Consider the following 26,172-nt stretch of genomic DNA (forward strand, 5'->3'; position numbering starts at 1 on the left):
TCTTGTATTCCTGAAAAAGAATCAGAAGGAGATTGGTTTTCCATAACTTCTCTTCATTCGAGAGGAGGTACAATGCCATTTAAATGGGTATTTTTTTATTTTGTTCTTTTGAAAAAATAAATTTAAAGTTTCATTTATATGGAATTCCTTTAAGTGAACGTCCAAATAACTTTGATCAAATAATAGCTGGGAGAGTTAAATAAATAGAAGGTTCCGCTTATTTTGGTAGAGTTTTATTATCTTTATCTTTATCTCCTAATGAAAATGCATAAAGCGAAGTCCAACCATTAGCTGTTTATAAAGAACCTCCTTTATTAAAGTATGTTTTAAGAGTTGACACATATGAATTATAAGTACAAATATAACCTAATATATTTATTTAATTATTTATAAAAAAAAAACTAGAGCTAATTTGATTGTGGAGACTATATAATAATAGAAATTTCTTTAAATGGAAAGGTACTTAGAAGTAATGCTTGCCAAAGGAAAAAATTAAAAAATGAGAATAAAACAGATAAATAAAAATCAAATAATGAATAAATAATAATTGTAAATTAATATGAATGGAAAGAATCTAAAATAAAAACAAAAGAAGATTTGTTAGTAAAAAAAATAAAAAAATAAGAGAATATATTACTTTTTAATCATTGGTTTATTTTATTTTTTAATAGCTTTTTAAAAATTTAATCAAAAAAAAAGAAGACCATAATCAATTTTTACTTTCCCTTTTTTTTTTTTTTATTAAATATTAAGTTTTTTTAAAAAAACACAGAAATAATAGTGATAAAAAGTAATTTATTTATATATATAATGTATAATTATTAAAAAAAAGATAGATTTAACATATGATACTGAATAACATCCTGATTTAATAATTTCTTTATATTCGACTTAAGTAATAAAAAAAATAGTTTAAAAAGATAAAGAATAAAGATTAGCATACTTAAGGGTCAAACTTAATTCTCCTGATTTAGAAAATGAATATCCTAAATGGTATACTCTCAAACCAATAAAATATTCTTCCTTTTCCGAAGTTCATTCTCATGTTTTGCTTAATTTGGAATTAAAAACTGAGCAAATAGCTAAACAAAAATCACGGCATGACATAAAAAGAAAAATAAAAGTTTAATATATTTTCAAAGCATACATTTATGGAGCTTATGATTTATGCCCAAAAGAATTTCAAGAAAGCATTGAATGTGAAGTATATTTACAATTAGGAGCTTATCAAAAGCCTATTTTGAAAGGAAAAAAAGGTAAAAATGTTATATGGAACATCAAATTGTAAGAAGAAATGTAACTAGATGAAAAATTAGAATTTTCATCAAATATAATTTTGTCTTTTGCAAATCTTTAAGCGAAAGGAATTTTAGGATCTGATTATTTAGCTGATAAATCTATAGGTTATTAAAAAATTTCACTAAAAAATATTTTAAATTTCCTATTTTTTATTATTTAATTTAAAAACAAGAAAAAAAATAAAAATAATCAATATTTTTTAAAAACAATCTTTTTTTTATATATAATAAAAAAAAGGATAATGCATTATTAGGGCATCTAATTGTGAAATAAAATTAAATAAAAATAGTGAAATAGAATCTTTAGATGTTTTACCAGAATACCAGTTTTATCACATAATCAAAAATGGAATCAGTAATGGAAGAATACTTGCTTGCTTTTAGCTTATTAGAAAGGAATAATAAACTATAAAGTATATGAATAATGAAAATATAGGCAAAATACTAGACGACAATTAATTTTATTTAACTTAAATTTAATTGCCTGTAATAGGAATCAGAAATTTACCTATACCATTAAAAGATCCTGTTATGTATTTTCGTATTGCTTAGCCAGATGTTAAATTTTGTTTGTAAAAGAAATAAAGATAAGAAAAAAAAGCAAAAAATGAATATTATTATGAAACGATGATAGAAATAATAGAAAACCAAGTTCAAGATAATTAAGAAACGACAATGACAAATAAATATTATAAAAATCCTAATTTCTGTTATTAAATAAAAAATAAAATTTCAGAACCTATAAAAATACCTAAAGATGTTAGATTTCTACCTTAAATAGAAATCGAAATAAGAGAAAAAGATTTAAAATCAAATAATGTAAGGTAAAAAATAGAAAAATAATTATATTTACATATGTATATATATATATATATATTTATATATATATATATATATTTAGATATATTACAATGATTAATATAATTTAATATATTCCTTGGGTAAATGATAGGTTATATTATAGTAATGTAATGGAATATTTTGAGTTTATAAAGTCTAATTTCTCTATTTAAAATTAAGAAGATTAATTATTTTTATAAAAAAAGACAAAAGAATTTAATTAAAAAAAAGTTAATTTTACTATTACTGATTAAGATATTTTTACTGAGAACGTTGTTAATTAAATTGAAAACTATGCGAATGAAAGCCTTTTGAAAACTTCTTCAAATCAAAATGATGTTAATATAAAAACGAATCAAATATTGAATGAAATTAATAAAAATACTGAAAATTTTAATGACAGAGAAAATAATTAAAACTTAGATGAGAATTAATCTGACATGAATATATAAAACGAAAATATATAAATAAAATTAGATTAATCTTAAAGAAATTCAATATTAAAGAATTAGAATAATAGCATAACACAAGATAATGATTATATTTCTATATATGATAGAATTTAAATTTTTAAAAACTCTGAGTTTTATAAAGCTATTGAGTTTTATAAGGTATACATTTTTTATAAAAAAAAAAATTATTTTATTATTTGTAGGGATAAGAAGATGAATAATTTTTTAAAGAAGAAAGATAAGCTGAAACAGAAAAAATAAAAAACTTAATTAGAGATTTAGATAATACTACTATAGAAGGTAGATAGAAGTAATAGTAATTAATAAGAAACTTGAATTAATTAAAATCAAGAAGTAAAAGAATCCGCTTTTTTAGAAAAAGATGATGAATTTAGTAATATTAATATTATTATTTTAAAAATAAATTAAAATAAGATGAAGAGAATTACGATTATGGAAGAGAAATTTAAAAATAACCGATGTAAGAAATATTAGAAAAAAAAATACCTTATAAAAAATATGAATTGTACAAAATTGGATAAACAACTGTAAAAATAATAATATTAATAATATTAAAAAAAAAATTAAAAAAGCCTTTTTAATATATTGGTATACCTACATAAGCAGTTTTAAAAGCCCATTTAAAGATATTTATTTTAAGTCAAGAATAAGTAAACTAAGAAAAAACGTCAAGAAGAATAACAAAAAAATCAAATGAAAACTCAATTTTATCTTTAGGAACAGTAAAAAATAAAAATATAATCATAATTAAAAATATATAGAATTCAAGCTCAAAATCAATATAAAAGTCAGTACAAAATTCGAATTAATGTTTAATGAAATACAAAATTGAAGACGATGACTAAAATTACTCTTTCAATATTTTCAATTAATCATTTTTAAATTTTTTTAAAGAACCTTATCCTCTAAAAATTCGTGTATATATCCTCCGTTGTCTAAATTTAAGTGCCTAATCTTAGAATCTTTAAGCTTACCACCTTTTAGCAGGTATGAATGCTGTATGTTCAGCTTCTTCTTTTCCCAAAATATAAGTTGGAACAGGAAAAGATGAATATGGACGAACAGATTTAATAAAATTAATAATTGATGATCAAAACGTTTAAAAGGACACATTAAATCCTCAATTTTTTAAAATGTATTAATTAGATGCCTAATTGCCTGAAGATTGGAATTTGATAATTTCTATTGTGAACAAAGGATAAGTACTTGATTCTTTAATAGGAGAATACGAAATCGATTTAGAAGACAGAATATTTGGAATAAGCGAATTAAGGAAAAATGTAGCATATGAAATTTATAAGCAATATTATACAGAATAATTGGAAAAAAATAAATATAATTACGACCACACATTTAATAATAAAAAAAGAAGTTACGAGCAAAAAATTACCGAACTTTCCAATTTAATTGAAAGTTTTAATAGAAACTTAAAAATTCCAGTTGAATACATAGAAGTAATTTTTTATTTAATTTATTATTATTTTTTTTTAAAATAAAGCTTAAACATCCTTAAGAAAATACATGTTAAGGGACTATGGAATTATTTATTGAACCTTTTCCTACTGATATTGCACGTATAATTCCTTAAAGTAATATATAAAAACCTTCTCCTTAAGAGTTTGAAATAAGATTAATTGTTTGGGAAGTTTTTAATATTGTATTACCTGAAGGAAAGAAATCAATTAATATGTACGTATCAGTATCTTTGGATAAAAATGCTAATATAAATTAAGAAGAAGTTACTAAATAAACAGATAATCATAATGGTTCTGAAAATGGGAATGGCGTGTATAATTATAGGTTTTTTAATTTTTTTATAAATCTTTTTAAATAAAAAAAAAAGAATGAAATTCCCTCTTTGTATACCTTGTATTTTTCCTAGATTAAGGATATAAGTTTTTGAATTTTCGACTATTGGAGCCGATGAAAATTTAGGAGAAACTGTAATTACGTTAAAAAAGTAATTTCTTTTAAAAAAATTTAATTTACATATTTAAATTTTTCAGTATAATTAAAAAATTGCAAATCAACGGAAGCTTTGAATTAGCCACTTCTAAATATTTACTTGAGCATCCTAAATTTCCAGATTAGTACAGAGGAGATATATCGTTATCAATGAGTATAATTTCTAAATAATTAGCTGAATCATAACCTGTAGGAGAAGCCTAAGAAGATCCTAATGAAAACCCGTTTTTAGAAAAACCTAAAGAAGGTAGAGGAATAAACAATTTTTTAAAAGGTTCATCTTTTGATTTTTCTGGATGGGGGCTCGGAATTCTTAAATATGTAAAATGTTTAGCTATTTTAGCTGTTGTTGTTTGTATTATTATAATATTGTTTATTTAACCTGGTATTATGGTTAAAAGTAAATGAAAGATGAAATATTATTATTTTTATAAATGAAATCCAAAAATTTTAATTTATATATTTTTAATTTAATAGTTATATATATATATATTCTTAATATTTTATAAAAAAATAAATAAATATTTAAATACAATCTATTTAAAAATTAAGAAGAAAAATAATCTCATAAAAATATTATTTTTATCATTTTTATTCCATTTATTACTTAATGCATATAATTCAATATAAAATTTGACTACAGTTATATTTTGATCTTTGAAATATGACAGCTTATGTTTAATTTATTTATTTATTTGTAGCATATTTAACCTTCTCTTTCTACATTTTAATAAGCAAATATATAATAAATAGAACTTCTTTAAAAAGTGCGTTCCTTTTAAACTCATTTAACTATAAATTATATTTTTCTACTGGGATATATGCATGCTTATACTAAACTCTAAAAAATAAGGAATATGTAATCTCGGGTTAATATATTTTATAATAATTTTGGAGTATTTTATATGTGGATATTGTGCCTTAACAATAAGGATATAAATATTTTTTAAAAAAAATTAAACAAATTTGTAAAAAAAGTTGTATAAGGTGGCTAATTTAGATTAAATATCTATAAAAAATCAAAATAAAAGAAGAAATTTGTTAATTGAGTTTACTTTTGAGTAGTTAAAATTTCATTTTATTTGTATATAATTTAGAAAAAATTATTATTATTATAGTTTGTATAATAAATAGAAAATATTAATTAGAATAATTTTAGATTAGATTATAAAAAATATGATATAAATTTTTAATTAAAAAATGTTACCTATTTTATTATTTTTATGTCTTTTTCTGGAGTAATAATTATGTTCAGGCTATTTTAACATTTCGGTTAAAAATTTTTATTTCTTTTAATAAAGATGACGAAGATAAAAAAGTAAGAACTTTATTATTATGTTTTTAGGTATATTTACTTAGAGTTATTTTGTTTGTTTTATGATTACTGGATTATTATGATTTTGTGATTTTTGATTAAAATGTAAGCAATATTCTATGTATCAAAGGATTACGAAGCTAAATAAGAAATTTTTTAATTATATAGGCTTATTTAAGCTATTAGTGTTGCCTTTTTTTAAATTATTATTATTTTGGAAAAATAATATATAATCTTATATTTTGAAAAATATAATTATGTTAACGCAAATAATTTATAATTTTTCTAAAAATTTTTGAATAAAATATAATGATAAAATGAAAAATATGTATATTTGTATTTAATTAAATATTTAAATTAATAATTGGTTAAATTTCATTTTTTTTTTGGTATAATTTTTTTGTTATTTTATATATAAACAATATGTTTGTATTCATAAGCAGATAAAGAGAATATTTTACATTTTAAATTGGATTTTTTTTTTTATTATTTACATGTTTTTATAGGATCAATTAGATTTATATATTTATTCATAAATTTTGTTTGAAGTTTAAATTTTTATGATTGTTTATTTAAATTTTTATATTATATGTTTTATCATTTTGGTTTTTCAATTATTGTAGAAAGTAAAAATTTAATATTTTTAAGAAATAACAAGTTATCAAATATAATTAAGAATAATAAGACTAACTTTATTTAAATATTAGGGACGGCTTTCTATCTATTAATTTTTACTCTTTAATTAAAATTTTGTCTTTTATTTAATTTCTATTGTTTTGGTTTTTTTAAATTATTTATTTATTTTTTTAGGGAGAAAATGAGTAAAAATAATTTTTATAATAATAATTATATATTTAATATTTTTTTATATTACAATTAAACCATTAAAATAAATCCATACATTTATACATATATGATATCTTTAAAATAAAAATAAACATAATTATGTAAAAAATAATTGCAATTTAACATATCATACTATAAAATAAAACAATCCAAGAACAAACAAACTCTAAAAAACAATAATCAAACTTTAATTGCTTTAATTATTTACATCTTCTTCTAGTTAAATATTACTATTTTTACTAGTCTACTAAGTCTATCCATAAATATTCAACGAGAAGTTTTTCTTTATTCTAGAAACATCTTCTTAACCTAATCTCCTTAATCCTGAACTTTAGCTTTTAATTATTATCTACACTTAAATTTTGGCATCTACAGCAGGTTCCATAAGTTTCACAGCAAGAACAATATTTCCTGCTGAACTAGAAACAATTTTAGTTAATTCAGTAATATTAAGAACTAAATTATTATCCATAAAATAGACGCCTTTTAGTTCCAAATTTTTTGTATAAGTTTAGTCTAAAAGATAGATTTTAATATACATCGTATCTGAAACTTAATAATTTAATTCACCCTTTATTTAATTACAGCTAGAATCCTTACATATCTAAGATGAAGAGGTCAAATCAACAACAACAATGCAATCTTTATCTATTTCGCACTTATCGGTTATTTATTAACTTATATCAAGTTAAAAGACATTAGTAATATTCCTTTTCGTGTAAGTAGTCATTGTGAATTTATGCTGTCTCAATATTTTTCTTGAGTTTCCCATTTCCAAAGCTGTATCAATAACTTAATAAATTTAGTCTTCCTTTAAACTATTCACTGTAGCTATTTAATGTACATCGATTAAAGGAATTCTAATAATAACATTTGTTGTATCTATTATCTATATATAGTCTTTACTAATACTACTTAGAGGTATATAATTTTTTTGTTAGTCTAATCTTATTAATATATTCGATTAAAACTCAGAAATACAATAAGGAGGAATATATGACATTCTAAAATCGAATTTAAGATGATTCTATAAAAAACTATGGTTTTCTATTTAAGTCACTTCACAATGAGATTAAACTACAATAGTTGTTATTTATTCATATAATTCTAAATCACATTAAGATATTTCTTAACTTTAAATTTCTATTAATTCTTTACATCCAAAGGGCTGTTCTTTAGAAGTTGCAATATATCCTTCTAAGCAAAAACAAAAACGATTTTATTCATTCATAAAAGAAAGCATATCTTTACAACCTGTACAGATTAAGGGATGACTTGAATCAAGACAATCACAACTTCGATGACATTCTTATATCGCAAATACAATTGTTATAAATAATAATAGTATTATTAAAAATTTTTTCATGTTTATTGTTTGAAAAAAGGTATGTTTTTTATTATTTGATTTTTTTATAAATATATATGTGTTAAATTATATATATATATATTTTAATTAAATATATTATTTATTTTAAAATTGATTTTTAATTTTTATTTTATTTTTTTTAAAAAAAATATTTGTTGCCTATATGTATCTTTAGCATAAAATAACGAAATTTTGAAAAAACGCATTTTATTAAATTTAAGGTTTAATTTTCATTTATTTTATAAAATTTCAAAGATAGATAATTTTTTATCGCTTTAAATAAACGCATATTAGATTTTTTATAAAAATAATTTTCTTTCTTTATAAATATGTATGTATTTTATAAAAAAAAATTAAATAAATACATTCAGTATAAGTTTTTTATTATATAAAATAATAAAAATAACAACTGTTAAATCTGTTAAATCTAATTTAAAATCATTTTAATTAATATTCCTTAGAAATAATCATTTAATAAAATAAATTTCAGTTTTTTAAATATTTTATAATTAAATATATTAATTATTCTTAGTTAAAATATTTTTATTATAAAAATATTTTTATAATAGTAAATAATTTTTTTATAATAATTAATATATTTTATAATATCTTGTTATTATATTATTATAATTAAATATATATAATAAATCATTAATTTTCTAACAAATTCATAATAAAGAATCTTATAGTATTGATTAAAATTATTATTAATTTTTTTTTATAAATAATTCATTTAATTTTTATATATATTTATTTTTGATTATTATTTAATTACCTAAAATTTTAAATATTAAAATAAAATGTATACATATTTGTCATATTATTATAAGTATTAATAAAATAAATTTGATTATTTAATTTTTTCTTAAAATAATAATTAAAAAAATTATTATGAAAAATATTAAGATTTTAATAGAAATGCTAATATATAATTATTTTATATTAACTTAAAAATAAACATATAAAACATTTCTAATGTTTAATTTATTTTATTGATAATTTTATAAAAAAATAAAATAATTATCTCTTATAAAATTTTAGAATGATTTTTACATTTATTAAATAAATAAAATTATTATAATTATTTATTAAACTATAAAAATTATTATTTAAGCTAAATAATAAAGACTTATATTTATAAAAAATAATTATATGAGAATAAAAAAACCATTTATACGTAAATAAATTTAAAAATCATAACAAATAAATAATGACAATCAAATAAATAATAATAATTGCCAAAAAGTATATATTTAAAATTAATAAAATCAATCTAAATTTAGAAATCGAAATTCTTAGTAACAAAATTAATTGAAAATAATAAAAATACAATAAACTTTAAATACCTTTGAATAAAAAAGTTTATTACTACAAGAAAAAAAATAAAGTTTATAATAGATTAAGCAAATAATTTAAAACTCATTTGAAGTTCAAAACTCTTATGAAAATCAAAATTACTAACAAAGTAAAGATTATTAATAAACAGCAAATAAATAGAATTCTTTTTAAAATTAAGAAACAAATCAAGAACAAATTTATGAATAAGATTAAAAATATAAAAAACACTTAAAAAGTTAAGGAACTAAAGACATGATTAACGTGTAACTGAATAATATACTTAATTTATAGATATTTTTGAAAAAATACAAGAATAAATTAAAGATTAAAAGTATACTTATTCAGAATAAATACAAAGATAAGTAGTTAGATTTTCATATATTTTTGGCAAAAAAATTCTATTAGATGATATAGATATTAGTTCTAAAATACTAAATTAATGGATGTAAAAATATGATCCTTGTTATTTTCTGGATTCTTTATATTGAATATTTTTTTATTCTATTTTTTATGTTAAATTAAAATAATTTATATAATAAAAAGTATAATTGTATTTTTTTGAAATTCTGTATAAACACTAACGGATAGGAATTTATTAGTTATCATTTATTTATTTTAATTAACTATTTTTTTATAATATTATATTAGTTTCAATTAATTTCATATTAAAAATCCTTAAAAATATAAGAAAAAAAAATGTATATATATATATATATATATTATATATATATATATATATATATATATATTTATATATATATATATATGTTACTTATTAATCGTTTTCAAATTCTTAAGCATAATCATCGCTATCTAAAGCTGCTTTTCCTTAATTAATTTTTTAATCTTTATTATTATAAAATAAATAAAATTAATTAATAAATAAATATTTAAATATTTATATAGTTAGTTTATTTAATTTAAAAAACATAATATTTTATTTTTTATTATTTTTAATTTTTAAGTCAATTGTAATATTTAAATAAATAATTTACTTGAATTTTAAGATTAGTTATGGTTTTTGTTTTTTTTTATAATTTGTTATTTTAGAATTGTTGATTTAAATTTATTATTTGTCATTTTATAAATTCTGTGATATATTTAAATAACTATTATTTTAGCAATTAAATTAATTATTAGTTTATTTGTTATTGTTTTAATATGATTAATTTTATAATTCACTACTATATTTAAAGTACTTAGACAAACTTTCGTAATATATTTTATTGATATCTTTAGAAAATTCAAAAACTTTTATCATTAATAAATCTAATTAATCTTAATTTAAATTGATATTATGCTCATAAAACATTTTAAATAATTATTTTTTATTTATTATATTTTCTTCGCTTTCTGAATTTGACTGATAAAATTATCTTATATTTTCCCATTAATTTTTAAGAATCTTTTTTTTTAAAAAATAATATTTATTTACTTTAAAATAAAATAAAATACTATTATAATTTATTAAATTATATTTTAATTCTATTATTCTGTAAATAATTCATATTTATTAATTATTTTGAATAATTTTGCTAATAAATCTTTTTTTAAAGTTAGTTTATTTTAAGAATTATTATTAAATAGATATTCACAAAAAACAGAAGAATCTTCGGTTTGCAAATAAAAAGGGTAACTTATTAATAATTATTTTAAATAAAAATTTATCTATATATAAGTTTACTTTGAAAATAAAAATTTAGTTTCATCTAACCAAATATATTCATCTAAAGTTTAAAATATTTAATTTATATTTTAATAAGGAATTAAATATAGTCTAAGAGAAAAATGTATATTTTCAGCTTTTTTTATTTTTTTTAATTAAATTGCATTAATAAATAATAATTACAAATTTAAGTTATTTATTATAAGTTTATTTAATTTTAAGTATCGTCATAATATTATTCTTAGATAATCTTCTATTTAGTTTATTGACTTTTAAATAAAAATAAATTATTATTATTATTAAAAAATATAAAAAACTTGTGATTATTGTATTTATCGTTTTTACTTTTTATATTTTCTTTATTTTAAAAATTCTCAGTATTAAATTTATTTAAATTATTTTTTTGTTTTAATTCTTTTTATCTAAAAATAAAAAATAATTTAGAGAGTATTTTTTTTTGTTAGCATACTTTCTTTAAGTATTATCTAAATTTTAATTAGCCAATATTTTTCCAAATTCATTTTTTAATTAATTTATCTCTTTATCTTTATCTTTTATATACTTTCTAAGAGTATTTATTTATAAATTAGAGCTTTTTTCATTATCTTCATAATTTTGCTTTATTAAATATAATAAATACACATATTTTTTTTTAAAAAACATACTTTTAATAAAAAATATTGATTTTCTAAAGTCTTTAATTTTTATGTCATTTAAATCATATAATTTTTATATTATTCTGTATTAATACTAGTTATCTAATATTTCTATTTTAATTCATTAAAATCTGATTCTTTTCTATATTAAAAATTTCATTAAAAAAGAAAAAGTTAAAAATTTACGTTAATATCTCAACTCTTTATTATATAGTTTATTCTAATATTTCTTTCAATTTTTAAATTTCTTGATTGAGTATTTAATTTTAAATTTACAGTTCCTAAATTTTAGTAAATTTAACCTATTTTTTTATTTTATAAAGTTCATCTTCTTTCTGCTATAATTAAAGACGCAAATCATTTGCTGTTTTTTTTAAATTTTCTGTTATATACTTAGTTTTATTTCCATTCTATAAAAAATAAAAAAATTATAAAAAAATAATTAAATAAACATCATCATGTTTTTTTGATTTTATGTTTTCCTTTATATCTTTCTTTAATTTTAATATTTAAGTTATATTTTTTAAAAAATATATATATAGCTTTATTAATTTTACTTCCATTTACATAATTTTTGTTTTTAATTTAATATTTTCATTTTATAATTCATTTACTTTATTTTTAAGATTTAATGAATCTGCGTAAAGCTTTTCTTTTTCAACATAATGTAATTTGGGTGTATTTTTCATTGATTCTAATTTTAAATTATTGCTATATGTTTAAATATATGTATAAAAAATATTTAAATATTAAATACCTCATATAATTAATTTATTTTACAGTTTAATTAAGTTATAGTATATTATTTTCATAATTTTTACTTTTATTTAAACTTTTTATATTAAATAATAAATTTTACATATGTATTTAAATTAATAACTTATTTGATTAAACTTATTGATAATTTTTATTCATATTAATATTTAAACCATTTTATTCACAAATTTTATCTAAGCTTTAATTATGAATGAATTCATTTTTTTTATTTGGTTTAGTACTTTAAGGTCTTATCCTATATAAAGGAGAATTATTATTTATTTTATTTTTCTATCGATTAAAAATAAAATCTTATATTTACTAAGTTAAAATTAAAATTACATTAAATAATGAATTAAAATCAAAAATGCATTTCATTTTAAATTAATTTTTTATTTTTTATTTAAAAAAGCTGTTAAAATCATATATACTTTTATATATGACAATTAAAATAAATTTTAAAATGAAAAAATATATAAATTTGAAATAGAATAAAGTTTATTATAAAATTAAATAAATTATAATAATATATTTATATAAACTTAAATAATATATATTAAAAATTTTATATTCAAATTTAGCCGAAAACTACATTTTCGCTTAATTATTTTCCTAAAAGAAGTACAAGTTTTCCAATAATATACTAAAAATAAGTTAAAAAACTTTAATTTATCCTATTAATCTACACAACTTTTCCTTAAAAATAAAACTTAATATTATTTTAAACATATGAATCCACATTAATATTCGAGAAATCCATATCCTTCAATACCTCATTATTCTTAGAAAAGAACTCAATTTAATCCATAAATTAATCATCCACTTTCGAATACTAATTCCATACATAATTTTTATAACAAAGTAATTCAAAAGGCCTAAAGCTTGTTTTATAGGCTAATTTATTATTATTATGTATATAATATCCCATATAGTAATATTTAAATTCCCTAAAAAATTGATTTTAAGTTTAAATATACTCAATATCTTTAATATTAGCAGTTAATCCTAAACTCCATTTTTTATAGTCTGGATCATAAAAAGAGTAAACATTAGAAAGGCAATTCGGTAAAATATCTACTACACTAACTGCTATGAGTATATTTTCTAAATAATATTTCATATGGAAACATCCATATTCCAAAGTTTTTTAATTCAAAGTTTTTTTTTAATATTTCAAAGCTTATATACATAGAAAATTTTTATAACTTTCTTTCGAGGTTTTGTGATTATTATGGACTGCTTTATTATATTTTTTATATAACTCGTAACTTTCTTCTTCGAATAGTGCTTTTGTAAATACTTGTTATAATTTAAATGTTTTTTTTTCGATATTTTATATTTCTTTTTAAATTTAAGGTATTTTTTTAAAAAAAGCCTTTGAGATTTGAATATTTTTTGGAAATATATTTACATACCCTTAATTATTTAATTTTAGTATATATTCAAGGTTTTATTAATTATTTATTTTTTCTAAAATCTAAGAAAAGTAAACATGTGTTTTTTAACAAAATAAATCTATTGATTTGAAAAATTGTTAGATTCCTAAATTATTCTAATATAGAATCCTTATAAAATTTGAAGAGTGTGTCCCTTTTTGTTATTTGGAAGTTTTATTTTCATAAAATTGTGATTATTTAATAATTTCTTCTTTTAAATTAAACCCTTAAAATTAGATAAGGTTTCTAAATTCCTCTTGATGCAACTAAATATACTCAAATAAAATTTAATGTATTTATTTATCATCTAAAACTAAATTCTTACTAACGGTTTACCCAAATGAAAGTAAAATTTCGTCTTCTTAAATAATCAAAGTACTATCCTCATCTTAAAAAGATAAACGTTTTCTATGTTAAAGCTTATCAATATTTTCTTATTTATCATTTTTCAAACGAATTTTTTCTAACCTTCTTTTTGTTTTTTTTTATTAATTATTCAATTTATAATCTTATGCATTAATTCTAATTGTAAAAGTTTGGCAACAATTCTTTTCAGTATTTGGTTTGTAATAATATGTTCCACATCTCCTCCAACCTCTATCTAATAATAATTAGTAATGCTCTAATTACATTAATGGACTTTCAAAGCCACTAGTTATCCATTTTGTATTTTGGCAATATCCACAACGGCCTAATGTATGTGTATGAACTTAATTAATATTTATTAATGTGTAATTTTTAATATCAAATTAATTTATTTATTTCATTTGTTTATATATATAATATTCTTTATATGGATTTTATATATTTTTGGGTATTTTTATATAAAAACTCAATCAAAAAAAAAGGCAATAACTAATTTTTTATTGACTTTTTATTTTAATAAAAAAAAATATAAAAATAAATGTTAAAAAGAATTAAATTAAGTGAAAAATAAATAAATAAATATAAATGTATATATATGTATATATTTATACTTAAATAATAATTTTATTATTCAAATATTATAATATAAAATATATTTATTTTAATTTTATCTTTATGATTGAAAATAATTGCTATTTTTTAATTGTGTTTTTGTTGGTTAAGGTAAATAAGATCTTATTGTATTTTAACTTTATATTACATTTTTTTACTTTTATTTACTATCATCTATTAACTAATATTATTCTAAACATTTTTTTTATCTATAAAAAGAAGACTAATTAGTAAAACTATTCTTTTTATTATTTAATTTTTTTTTTTTATTAGACTCATATTAATCTTTTAATAAAATAAATCATTAAAAAATAATAAAATAATATAACATAACCTAATTCAATAATATATAAATCACTATCACAAAAAGTTTTCTATTAAGCCCCTCCAAATATATAAATTCTTTAGTCAACACAAGTATATGCATGAGAAAATCTTGCATAATTAATATCTCCGCCAACAGTAGCACAAATCCAGTCCATATTATGCAATTATAAAACCCAAATATCTTCCAAAGCGATTTCTTTAAAACTCCTATCGTCTGTCCTTCCAGAATGTATAATTAAACTATTTAATTCTTAGTTATATATTTATGTATGTTAATATCTCTCACAAGGACCTATCCCTTATGTTTTTGGTTAAATCCATTCTATAGGATTATCTCTTTCGTCTTTTTTTTTATTTATATATTATATGCATATTTTTTGTCTTACCGCATTTTAATACATATAGTTAATTTCGAACTTCTCCATTACCTTTTTTTCCTCCAAAACAGAAAATTCCTTCTACTTTTATTTTCTTTTTTTATATAAAATACATATTTATGTGTATTAAAGAAAAAAAATACATTTTATAAATTATGGACTTAAATTTTCCTTTAAAAATTATCTTTTTGTTTAAAATTCTTAACATAAATAGGGCTTAGTTAATGAAAATAAATACCAAATTCATCATTTCCTTTTTAAGCATTAAAACTTTTCGCTCTAAGCTTTTCTTTTATAAAAAGTATTATATAAATAAAAAAAAAGTACCTAAATTAATCACATTAAGCGATTAAACGGCTTTATCATTTCCTTAAAGTCCTCCATAGATAAAAAGAAGATTACCTAAAATACATGAAGCATGTGCTCTTCTTGCTTCTGGCAAATCTCCTTAACATTTAATAAAATTCCACTCAAAAGTATCTAAATTAAGACTCCAAAGGTCGTTATAGACCTATCTAATTTTATGTTTATGGTTAAAAAAATCTGCTCCTCCAAAAAGAAACATTAGATTTTTATATAAAACAGCAGAATGTCCAAATCTATTAAAATAGGGTTTCGTAACACCATAAGTAGATTGTTTTTTCCAACACTAATTTTCTAATGAATAAATTTGGATTTCGTTTTTTTATTAAATTTAATGTGAAATGCCTCCAAATAAAATTAATTTTTGTTTATATTCAATTAATGTACCATATTCATTAAAAGAAGGCTTATTTGTTTCTGATTAATATTCAGATTTTTCAATATAAAAAAAATAAAATTTTAAATTATCTTATTTTGCTTTATTTTCATTTTATATTAATTCTTTGATGCTTTTTTAATCCATTTTTTCATATATACGGGTACTTTTGGAAAATTTTAAATCCTTTTATGTTTACTCCATGTATTTATTGTAAAAATGTTGGTATTTTTGAGTCATTTATTGATAGCTATTTTATTTTAGTTAAAACATTTGGCTAGTTTTGGTTAATAATTAGATTTTTATAGGGTTCGTTTTATTTTTGTATAAGGAAATAGTATTTTTTTCAGTAAGAAGGGGTGTAAATAAGTCAAATGAGTTATTATTTTTAGGAGAATTATTAAAATTTTATGAAATTTTCTTTATTTTTTGAATTTTCATTTTTCTATTAAGTTATTATGGAAAATAATATTATTGTGTCAATTTTTATGGAGTTTATTATATATTATTAATTTATTTTTCGGGACTATATATTTATTCGAAACGCGCTTTTTGAATTTTTTTAATTAAAGTATTTTATTATATGTAACCTGAATTTTGTTGATCTTTTTTCTTTTATTAATTGATTTTTTACATGTTTTGATATAATAATGAGCATTCCATTTTTTTTTATTTAATAAATTTTGGATATATAAAAATAAATAAAAATATATAAAATTTTAATAAATTAAATTATTTTATATAATATATACCTTTTCTAATATTATTGTAAAAAAAAAAATATTTGTAATTAATAAATAAACTAAATGAATTTTATATTAACATTCAAAAAGATATTAATATAGGAAGTTTAATAAAATCATAAAATAATAAATAACATAAAATAAAATAATAAATACAAATAATAAAAAACAAAAAAAAATTACAAATATTAATATATAAAAATATGGAAATCGAATAAATAATACAATTAGTTTTATAAAAATATGAAAAAATCCTTAATGAAAAAATTAAAAATATAGAAACACCGCAAACAATAATCTCCAGTATAATAATAAAACTCGAAAAAACCCAAAAATATGAAATAATATCTATTGCAAATGGCACAAAATCTATCGGAAACAGATAAATGTCTCTAAAAGGAAACGTTATACACGATTCACATGCCGAAATTTTAGCCAAAAGGGCTTTTTAGCGTTTTATTTATGATAATTTGGACAATGAATTATATTTTGAGAAAATAAATAAAAAATACCTCCCGAAATTTCAAACGATTTTATTCACAAGCCAAAAGCCATGTGGAGGATGTTCCGAAAAAGAAACCACTGGAGCCAAATATTACTAATTTTTGACTGAAGAAAAATATAATGAAGAAAAAGATAAAGAAAGCTACATTTTGAGAATTAAACCAGGTAGAAATGACATCCCTATGTGCTAAAGATCTGCAAGTTTGTCATGTAGTGATAAAATTATGAAGTGGAATTTGGTAGGAATATAAGGAAGCCTTTTAATATAATTCCTTAAAAAACCTATATATTTAGATTAGATTATTATAGGCTAAAAATAAGGAGAAAACTTAAATTTAGAAGTTATTTAGGAAGGATTTTTAATTTCGAAAAGAAAAAAAATGCATTCTATTTGGAAAAAATAAATATAGAAGAAATATAATGAAAATTTACCAAAAATATAGGTTTTTAATTTGCCGCCAAAAATGAATTTTTTTTCTAATGAAGGTATTAAATATATGGATTAACATCTTATTTTTTTATAAAAGTATTATTTGTTAAATTCATATTTTAATTTATATATATTTTATTGAAGAAATTAAGATGAAGAATATATAGAAATTATTAATGGAGTTAAAGGTATTAAATGGGGAATGGGAATCAAAGGAGCTGAATTAAAGGGTAATTATCCTTATTATTGTAAGTATAATATGTATATAGAATATTTAAAAAGAAAAAATATTAATATTTAATATTTAACAGCTAAAATACTAGCAAGAAAATATAATTTAATTAAAAGAAGGCTTTTTAATTAATTTTAGGACTAATAAAAAATAAATAAATCTTAGTTTTATTAATTTTATAAATGAAAAAATATGTAAATTAAAAAAAATATTATTAATTTTAGAATAAATAAAAAGATTATTTATATTAAAAAATGAAGCAAAAAAAATCATTTTTTTTTTAATTCTAATTAATTTTCATTCATTATTAATTTTCCTGTTGTCTTTAAAATAGTTGTCGGTTTTTTTTTTTATTCTTCATTATTAGTATTTTATTGACTTTTTAGAATTTTTTAACCTTAATAACTACTTGAAGTTTTACCCAAAGTTTATTTAATATATACGTTATTTTAAATTTATTAAGTTTTTTATTATTAATTCTTTTACACTACTTGTTCGTTTTTTAATTATCTTTTAATAATATTACTATTTTTGATTCTTATCCACTAACTTAAGAAATAGAAGTTAAAGAAGGAACATTATTGCTTTTTTTATCATCTTTATTTTTATATCTGCTATATTTTTTATATTTTTAATTTTTTTATTTTTAATTTCTACAATTTATTTTTATTTGGCTTTTTTTTCTAAATAAGAAGAAGCGATTTTATTTTATTTTTTCGAAATATTATTAATATTTAATGAATTTTATTATTATAAAAATTATTTTTTATGTAATTTTTATTATTCTTATTATTCTTTAAAATAAGCATCGTTAAAATTTTCTTAATATTTTTTCAAAATTTAATTTTCTAATTAATTTTACATAGCATACTATATTAACATATTAACTTTTTAATCTTCGTCTAATTCTAAATTTAATTCTTAAGTCGAACAAATTCTTCTATATTCTTATTTTAAATTATTATTTAAGTTTTTAGTACTCAAATCATGTATTTCATCTGAATTATTCTCATAATCTAAATCTTCAATAACTTTTTTTACATATTTTTAAATATTTTCTTTTTATTCTTCATTTGTTAATTATTAATTTTAATTGAAATCTAATGAGATCGATTACGAGGAATTTACTTAATTTTATAATTAATTAATTTGTTCTTCATTTTTTATTTAATCTTATTATACTTCTTCTTAAATTTTTCTTTCTAACTCTTCTAATTATTTATATTGTTGGATTAAAAACTATTGTTTTTATACCTTTTATTTTTCTTCATATTGCTATTTTTATTCTAGTAATAATATTTATTTTTTCTCGTCTTCTACTTTTTTTTCTTCTTCTAAATTTTATTATTATTTTTATTATTCCAATTTTAGTTACATTTCATATATTATTTACTCTTATTCTAATTATTGCTTTTTTTCTATTTCTAATATTTGTTATTTTTCTTAATATAATTTTTATTATTTTGTTTATTCTAATTATTGATATTTTTATTATTCTAATTATAATTGCATTTATTATTCTAAATTTTATTGTTTTAATTTTTATTGATCTTATTATTATTGTTCTAATTATAATTGTTGTTCTGATTCCAATTACAATTATTATTCTTATTCTTTAAATATAGCTAATTATTATTTTTCATAGACTAGTTTCTATGATTATAACAATCTTTATTAATCTTTATATTCCTTAACTTAATTTTAAGAGCTATTACTTAGTTATTTTAAATGTTTGACTTCTTACATTTAACTAAAATTTTATTACTATAATTATTCCTATTATTAATATTATGAACTAATATTTAATGATTTATAAAGCAAATTATTTTATTATTCTTATAATAATTGACTAATATTTATTGATTTCTGAAGCTAAGAATTTTATAAATCCTAAGAAAATTGTAATTATTAATATTAAGAACAAATACTTATTGATTTCTAAATCTAAAAATTTTATTATTAATAAAATGATTATTATTATTATTATTATTATTATTATTATTATTATTTTTCTTTTTCTTTTTCTTTTTATTATTATTATTCTTATTATTCATGTTTATATATTTTTTATTATTGTTATTATTTTTTTTATTGTTATTATTTTTATTATTGTTATTATTGTTATTATTGTTATTATTTTTATTATTGTTATTATTGTTATTATTGTTATTGTTGTTATTATTGTTATTATTGTTTTTATTGTTATTATTGCAATTATTTTTATTATTGTTATTATTTTTATTATTGTTATTATTGTTATTGTTGTTTATTTTCTAATTATTGATATTATTATTATTATTATTATTATTATTATTATTATTAATATTATTATTATTATTATTAACTGTAAATAAATTTTTACTTTTTTTTATTTTCTTGTTCTTATGATTTAATACTTTATTAATTTTTTAAACTTTAACTATCTAAAATTGATTATTCATTTTTTTAAAAAATACTTTCTCCATTTTCTAATTTTTTTTCCTAATTTACACTTCCTATTTTTGAACAACTTTTTTATAAAGTATTAATTTTTTTAGGTGTTTAACTAGTTGAAGATTTTCTTTACCTTTCTTATCCTAAGGCAATTATGTAATTTTACCTATTTTTTGTACTTTTTTGATAAATACTATTCAAAGAAGATACTCTAGATCTACTTCTTGGTGATTAAAGTTCTAATTTTTATAAATTTTTTTCTAATTATAATTCTTTTGCTATTTTTTTAGCTATTTCAATTTCTTTTTCTTAATTCTATAGCTTTAAAATTTCTTATTCTATTGTTTTTTTATGACTAATTTCTTTTAATTCCTTTAATTTTTTTTCTAAATTCTCTATTTCTAATTTATGCAATTTTATTTAATTTTCAGGATTTTTTTTTACTTAAAAAAAATCGCTTTTTTAAATGTTTTATTAATGAGAAACTTTCAGTATTTGCAAAAGAGTTTTTAAATAAAAAGCTTTAGTATTATTTTATTTTAATTCTTATATAAAATTTGGACCCAATTTACTTTCTAAAGAACGGTATAATACAGGATTTCTCTAAATTTAGCTATTTAAGTGAAATAAATCTTCTTTTTTTTAAGATAATTATGTTTTATGCAAATAATAATTATCGTTTTTATTAATAAAATGTCTTTCTCGTATATTTATATGATTCGCATTTTTTAAGGGAGATTATTTTTTCTAACTTTTTTATCGGTATAATTAATCAATTTATAGCTAATTTTTTTTTTTCTAAAAATATAGTTTAAATTATTTGTTTTTTAACTTTTATTTTTATTAGATCTTTATGAATTTTTTTTATGTGTTTATAAAACTTTTCGGAATTATGATTTGCAATCATTTTTTTTTTATTTGAATTTTATATTTTTTTTTTTTATTATTATTTATTTTATAAACATTATATACTAAATTATAATTTTTGTATTTACTTGCTTAAAATTGTTTAAATATATTTTTTGTTCGAAAATACATTATTAAATAAAAATTTATTTAGAAAAATATATTTTAAATTAATAATTAAAAAATAATATATAAATTATATATATATTTATTTAAATATACGTATATATTTTTTTATTAATAATCCTAAAATTATATAAATACAAAAAAAAAAAGATATGTAAGAAAAAGATTTAGAAACATTAATATTATCAGAATTAAATACTAATAACACAATTCTAAACTCTAAAGCCTTTTCTGACCTTTAAAATATACCTCACTAAGAAATCATAGGTATATTGACATCTTTGTCATCTGAAGAATATGTTGTTTTAATCAACCAAGAATAAAAATAATGGGTTTTATCATCCGAAGGAGAAGAAAATGTATCTTTAGGTACTCCTGAATTCCGCTTATATTAAGGAATACCCGATTAAGGTATTAATAAGGACGAATTAGGTAAAAATTTTGATAAGAATGTATTTAAATTCGGTTTTTAAAATGGTATGAAAAAAAAATGGTTTTTAATTTAAGATGGTCTAGTAAAGAAATTAACTTAAAACGTTATAGACGAAGATTCGATTTTGTTAAAAAAAATAAAAGGTAATACAGATCTTGAAACTATACCAAAAGAAGTACTAGATAATTTAAAAAAAAGAAAAATTATTTCATTGGAAATTATAAAATACTTTGAAGTAAAAAAAGGTATTAATTTTTAATTAAAAAGAGAAAAAAAAGAAACTGATTTAACTTACGAAATGATAAAAAATAATGATTTCGATAAAAAATAGTTCAAACCACATAATTGGCATTCTATGGGATAAATAATGTAAAAAAAAAAATAAAAAATAAAAAAATAAAAAAATATATTATATATATATATATATAATTATATATATATTTATATTATTATTTTTATTTTTATATATTACATTTTAGTGAAACTGGAAATCTACATCCATTAATGAAAGTTCGTAAATAATTCCGTGAAGTTCTCTTAGAAATGGGTTTCGAAGAAATGCCCACAAATTAATTTGTTGAAAGTTCTTTCTGGAATTTCGACGCCTTATTTTAGCCTTAATAACATCCTGCAAGAGATGCTCATGATACTTTTTTTATTAGAGATCCATCAAAAGCTCAAAATAGAGATTAAGAATATTGGGAAAAAGTAAAAAAGGTACATGAAAATGGAGGATACGGATCTATAGGCTATAGATACAATTGGAGCTATGATGAGGCTAAAAAGAATATTTTTAGAACACACACTACAACTGTATATATTTATATTAAAATATATTTTTATATTAAAAAAAGGTCTCTTCTAAAATGTTAAGAGAAATAGCTAAATAAAAAGAATTTAAGCCAAGAAAATTTTTCTCCATTGATAGAGTTTTTAGAAATGAGTCTTTAGATGCTACACATTTAGCTGAATTTCACTAAATAGAAGGTGTTATTGCCGATAGAAATGTTGGTTTAGGTGAATTATTAGCTGTGATCAAGGAGTTTTTCACTAAAATAGGAATCCGATCGCTAAAGTTTAAGCCCACTTATAATCCTTATACTGAACCTTCTATGGAAATACATGGATATCATCCAATTCTTAAAAAATATATTGAGCTAGGAAATAGTGGAGTCTTTAGACCTGAAATGTTAAGACCTATGGGACTTCCAGAAGATGTTTAAGTACTTGGATGGGGTTTAGGACTTGAAAGACCTACTATGATTTAATATTCATTTGAAAATATTAGAGATTTACTCGGTTATGGAGTCGATATGAAACTTTTGAAAGAAAATCCTATTTGTTGTTTTAGAGACTGAACATTTTTTTTTATTTAGATAATTTATTTCTCTAATATATATATATATTGAATTATTTATTTTTTGCAATATATCATTTTTTTTATATGATTTAATATAAAAAATATTAAAAATATATATTAAAAAAATTTTTTTTTTCATAAATTCTATTTTAAATATATATGTATTTTTTAAAAAAAAATAGTAAAATGATGATAATTATATTTGATGTAAATATCATATATATAAAGCATATAAAATTTAATCTGTTTAAGTTTTTTTATAGAAAATAATAAGATATCTAAAATTAATATGAAACAAAATATAAAAGTAGATATAAATTAATAATTATATATATAAAATATATAATTTATTGTAACAATTAAATAAAATTTTTACAATTAAAATAAAAATTATTTTATCAAACTAAATATACAAAAAAAGACGCTTTAAAAAGATAAAAATAAATTTAAAAAAAATATGAAAATATCTTCATTTTTTGACCAAAACGAAAAATTGCCCCAAAAAAAAATTTGGGAAAAGCCTTCTACATAAAAATCCATAAACTAACTCAGTGACATATACCTATGCAATCTATTTTTTAAAAAAACATCCAAACCAGGCATATCAAAGCAACTATATTATATATTAACCCCCGATGGTCTTTATTAAGCTGATAAAAACGAAAAATAAAAGGCTTTATGTCAACCATAACCCTACATTTGGAACTTATTCCCGATATTGAAGAAATAAATTTAATAGATTAAGAATTAAATAAATAAAATATTGTTTTGAACGGATTTCGTTTTACTTTAAATAATAAAATCCTAGAAATATATACATAAGACCCTATTTAGTATAAAAACTGGCGAAACATCTTAATTTATAGGTGTATATAGAGAACTTTTCATGAAGAATTCGTAGTTACAAAAATGATTGGAAAAGGCTCTTTCGCAAAAGTATATATGGCAACTAAAAAATCTCAAAATATACAATATGCAATCAAGGCTTTCAATAAAGTATTCATGGCCAGCTAACATAAAGGCAAATAGTCTTTAATAAACGAAATTTCAATAATGAGATAATTAGACTCAGATCATTTAATTAGACTATATGAAGTATACGAAACATCAAATTCAATTTATTTCGTTGTTGACTTATTGTAAGGAGGTGAACTCCTTCATAGAATCAGAGAAAAAGGAACCATTAACGAAAAAGATTTAAAAGTATTAATAAGAAATTTAATACTAGCATTAAATCATTTACATTAAAAAAATATCATGCACAGAGATATAAAACCTGAAAACCTTCTACTTAAGAGTAAATACTCAGATTGTGATATTGTTGTGGCTGATTTCGGATTAGCAACAAAAACAGATATATAAAATATTTTATTTAAAAGATGTGGAACACCAGGTTTTGTAGCGCCAGAAGTATTAGAATATAAAGTAATTATATATAATATGCAATTATATATTTATATATTTATATATGTATATAATAGGAAATTGATAAATTTTATGGAGTTTAATGTGATATATTTTCTGCTGGTATTATTTTTTATTTACTTCTGACAGGAAAATAGCCTTTTTAAGGAAAAGATTATAAATAAATTTTAAGATAAAATAAAGCTTGTGAGATTAGTTTTAATATTCCTGAATTAAATAAATTTAGTCCTTCAGCAATTGATTTATTGAAAAAAATGCTCAATCCTATACCGGACAAAAGATTTACAAGTGCCTAGTGTTTAAAGCATCCTTTCTTGGACATAGAAGAAGATTCATTAGGTATAGAAGCCAATTTATGTGGAAATTTAGGTTCCTATGAGGTAGAATATTTGGCAAATGTGAGGAATAAATAGTTTGATTCTCAAGATATGGTAGGCTCTATGCCACTTTTCTCTACAGGAAAGCTTCCAATGAATGGAAATATCAATACTGTCGGCTCATTTTCAAATGCTTCATTTTCTAATATGGAAAGAAAAATAATTATAAGTACAGGACCTGGTCAAAGTAGGTTTTCGAATTAAGGATCTAATGATTGTTAAATAATAGGTAATAATACTTTATAAGGCACAAAAAAGGGAAATGAAAATAATTTATTTAAGGTGGCTTTGAAAAATAATATGTATAAATAAAATGAAAAAAAAAAAGGTTAACTTTTAGATAATTAAGCTTATTATTCTCCTTAATTTAAAGCAAATTAAAATCTATGGAAAAAAAATAATACTCCATCTGGATTTACTGACTTTTTGAAAAAAGAATATTGAAAATTTTTGTTGTTGTGGTCTTTTATTTAAATATATTTTTAAATTTTTCAAAAATAAAATTTATTTTTTCCCAAAATAAATTAATTAATTAATTTTTTTTATATAAAAAAAGAATATTCTAGATTATATATAAATTTATATTTTTTAATTAAGTAAAAACAAAAAACATTAATGAAGAAAAAAAGATAATTTAGTAATAAAAAACAAAAAAACTAAAATAAAGAATTATTATGTATTAAATACCCAAATACCATAAAGTTTTTAATGAATGAATGTAAAAAAACACAAACTCGACAACCAAAAAGAATAATATAGGTATAATAATCGCCCATATAAAGAAAACAATAATAATTAAACCCGAACAAAATAATAATAGAATGCTT

At 18.6% G+C, this 26,172-nt stretch overlaps 4 protein-coding genes across 4 annotated transcripts, besides 24 other annotated features; 3 read left to right on the forward strand and 1 right to left on the reverse strand. All coding sequences in view use genetic code 6, as the record gives it.

Moving 5' to 3' along the window:
* Positions 1-72: 72 nt before the first annotated feature.
* On the forward strand, positions 73-4,984 carry IMG5_161110 (hypothetical protein; the record flags this gene model as incomplete). The annotated part of the gene is made up of 10 exons (XM_004030383.1): positions 73-87; positions 129-353; positions 406-603; positions 833-1,403; positions 1,537-2,122; positions 2,200-2,789; positions 3,026-4,065; positions 4,110-4,411; positions 4,455-4,571; positions 4,618-4,984. The coding sequence occupies 10 exons, from the start codon at positions 73-75 to the stop codon at positions 4,982-4,984; spliced, it is 4,011 nt and encodes a 1,336-aa protein (XP_004030431.1).
* Positions 2,152-2,205: a microsatellite.
* A 1,031-nt stretch (positions 4,985-6,015) lies between the features above and the next one.
* Positions 6,016-7,467, reverse strand: IMG5_161120 (hypothetical protein; the record flags this gene model as incomplete). Its single annotated transcript, XM_004030384.1, has 3 exons — positions 6,016-6,083; positions 6,766-6,811; positions 6,946-7,467. 3 exons carry the CDS (start codon positions 7,465-7,467, stop codon positions 6,016-6,018), a joined length of 636 nt encoding a protein of 211 aa, XP_004030432.1.
* A 680-nt stretch (positions 7,468-8,147) lies between these two features.
* Positions 8,148-8,209: a microsatellite.
* Positions 8,210-8,638: 429 nt separating this feature from the next.
* Positions 8,639-8,712: a microsatellite.
* Positions 8,661-8,705: a microsatellite.
* A 1,428-nt stretch (positions 8,713-10,140) lies between the features above and the next one.
* Positions 10,141-10,208: a microsatellite.
* Positions 10,209-17,228: 7,020 nt separating this feature from the next.
* Positions 17,229-17,286: a microsatellite.
* Positions 17,241-17,307: a microsatellite.
* Positions 17,308-17,729: 422 nt separating this feature from the next.
* Positions 17,730-17,759: a microsatellite.
* Positions 17,760-18,903: 1,144 nt separating this feature from the next.
* Positions 18,904-18,938: a microsatellite.
* Positions 18,939-19,586: 648 nt separating this feature from the next.
* Positions 19,587-19,628: a microsatellite.
* Positions 19,588-19,622: a microsatellite.
* Positions 19,629-19,678: 50 nt separating the features above from the next.
* Positions 19,679-19,789: a microsatellite.
* Positions 19,708-19,822: a microsatellite.
* Positions 19,798-19,865: a microsatellite.
* Positions 19,853-19,899: a microsatellite.
* A 360-nt stretch (positions 19,900-20,259) lies between these two features.
* Positions 20,260-20,628: a microsatellite.
* Positions 20,629-21,902: 1,274 nt separating this feature from the next.
* IMG5_161130 (phenylalanyl-tRNA alpha subunit, putative) lies at positions 21,903-23,541 on the forward strand (the record flags this gene model as incomplete). The annotated part of the gene is made up of 3 exons (XM_004030385.1): positions 21,903-22,552; positions 22,663-22,996; positions 23,038-23,541. The coding sequence occupies 3 exons, from the start codon at positions 21,903-21,905 to the stop codon at positions 23,539-23,541; spliced, it is 1,488 nt and encodes a 495-aa protein (XP_004030433.1).
* Positions 22,555-22,587: a microsatellite.
* Positions 22,555-22,588: a microsatellite.
* Positions 22,555-22,590: a microsatellite.
* Positions 22,588-22,630: a microsatellite.
* Positions 22,588-22,636: a microsatellite.
* Positions 22,624-22,661: a microsatellite.
* Positions 22,998-23,033: a microsatellite.
* Positions 23,542-24,452: 911 nt separating the features above from the next.
* On the forward strand, positions 24,453-25,662 carry IMG5_161140 (protein kinase domain protein; the record flags this gene model as incomplete). The annotated part of the gene is made up of 3 exons (XM_004030386.1): positions 24,453-24,968; positions 25,025-25,574; positions 25,628-25,662. The coding sequence occupies 3 exons, from the start codon at positions 24,453-24,455 to the stop codon at positions 25,660-25,662; spliced, it is 1,101 nt and encodes a 366-aa protein (XP_004030434.1).
* Positions 24,990-25,020: a microsatellite.
* Positions 25,663-26,172: the final 510 nt, after the last annotated feature.

This window comes from Ichthyophthirius multifiliis (genome assembly GCF_000220395.1).
Source record: "Ichthyophthirius multifiliis unplaced genomic scaffold scaff_1120509251213, whole genome shotgun sequence".
Taxonomy (NCBI): Eukaryota; Ciliophora; class Oligohymenophorea; order Hymenostomatida; genus Ichthyophthirius; species Ichthyophthirius multifiliis.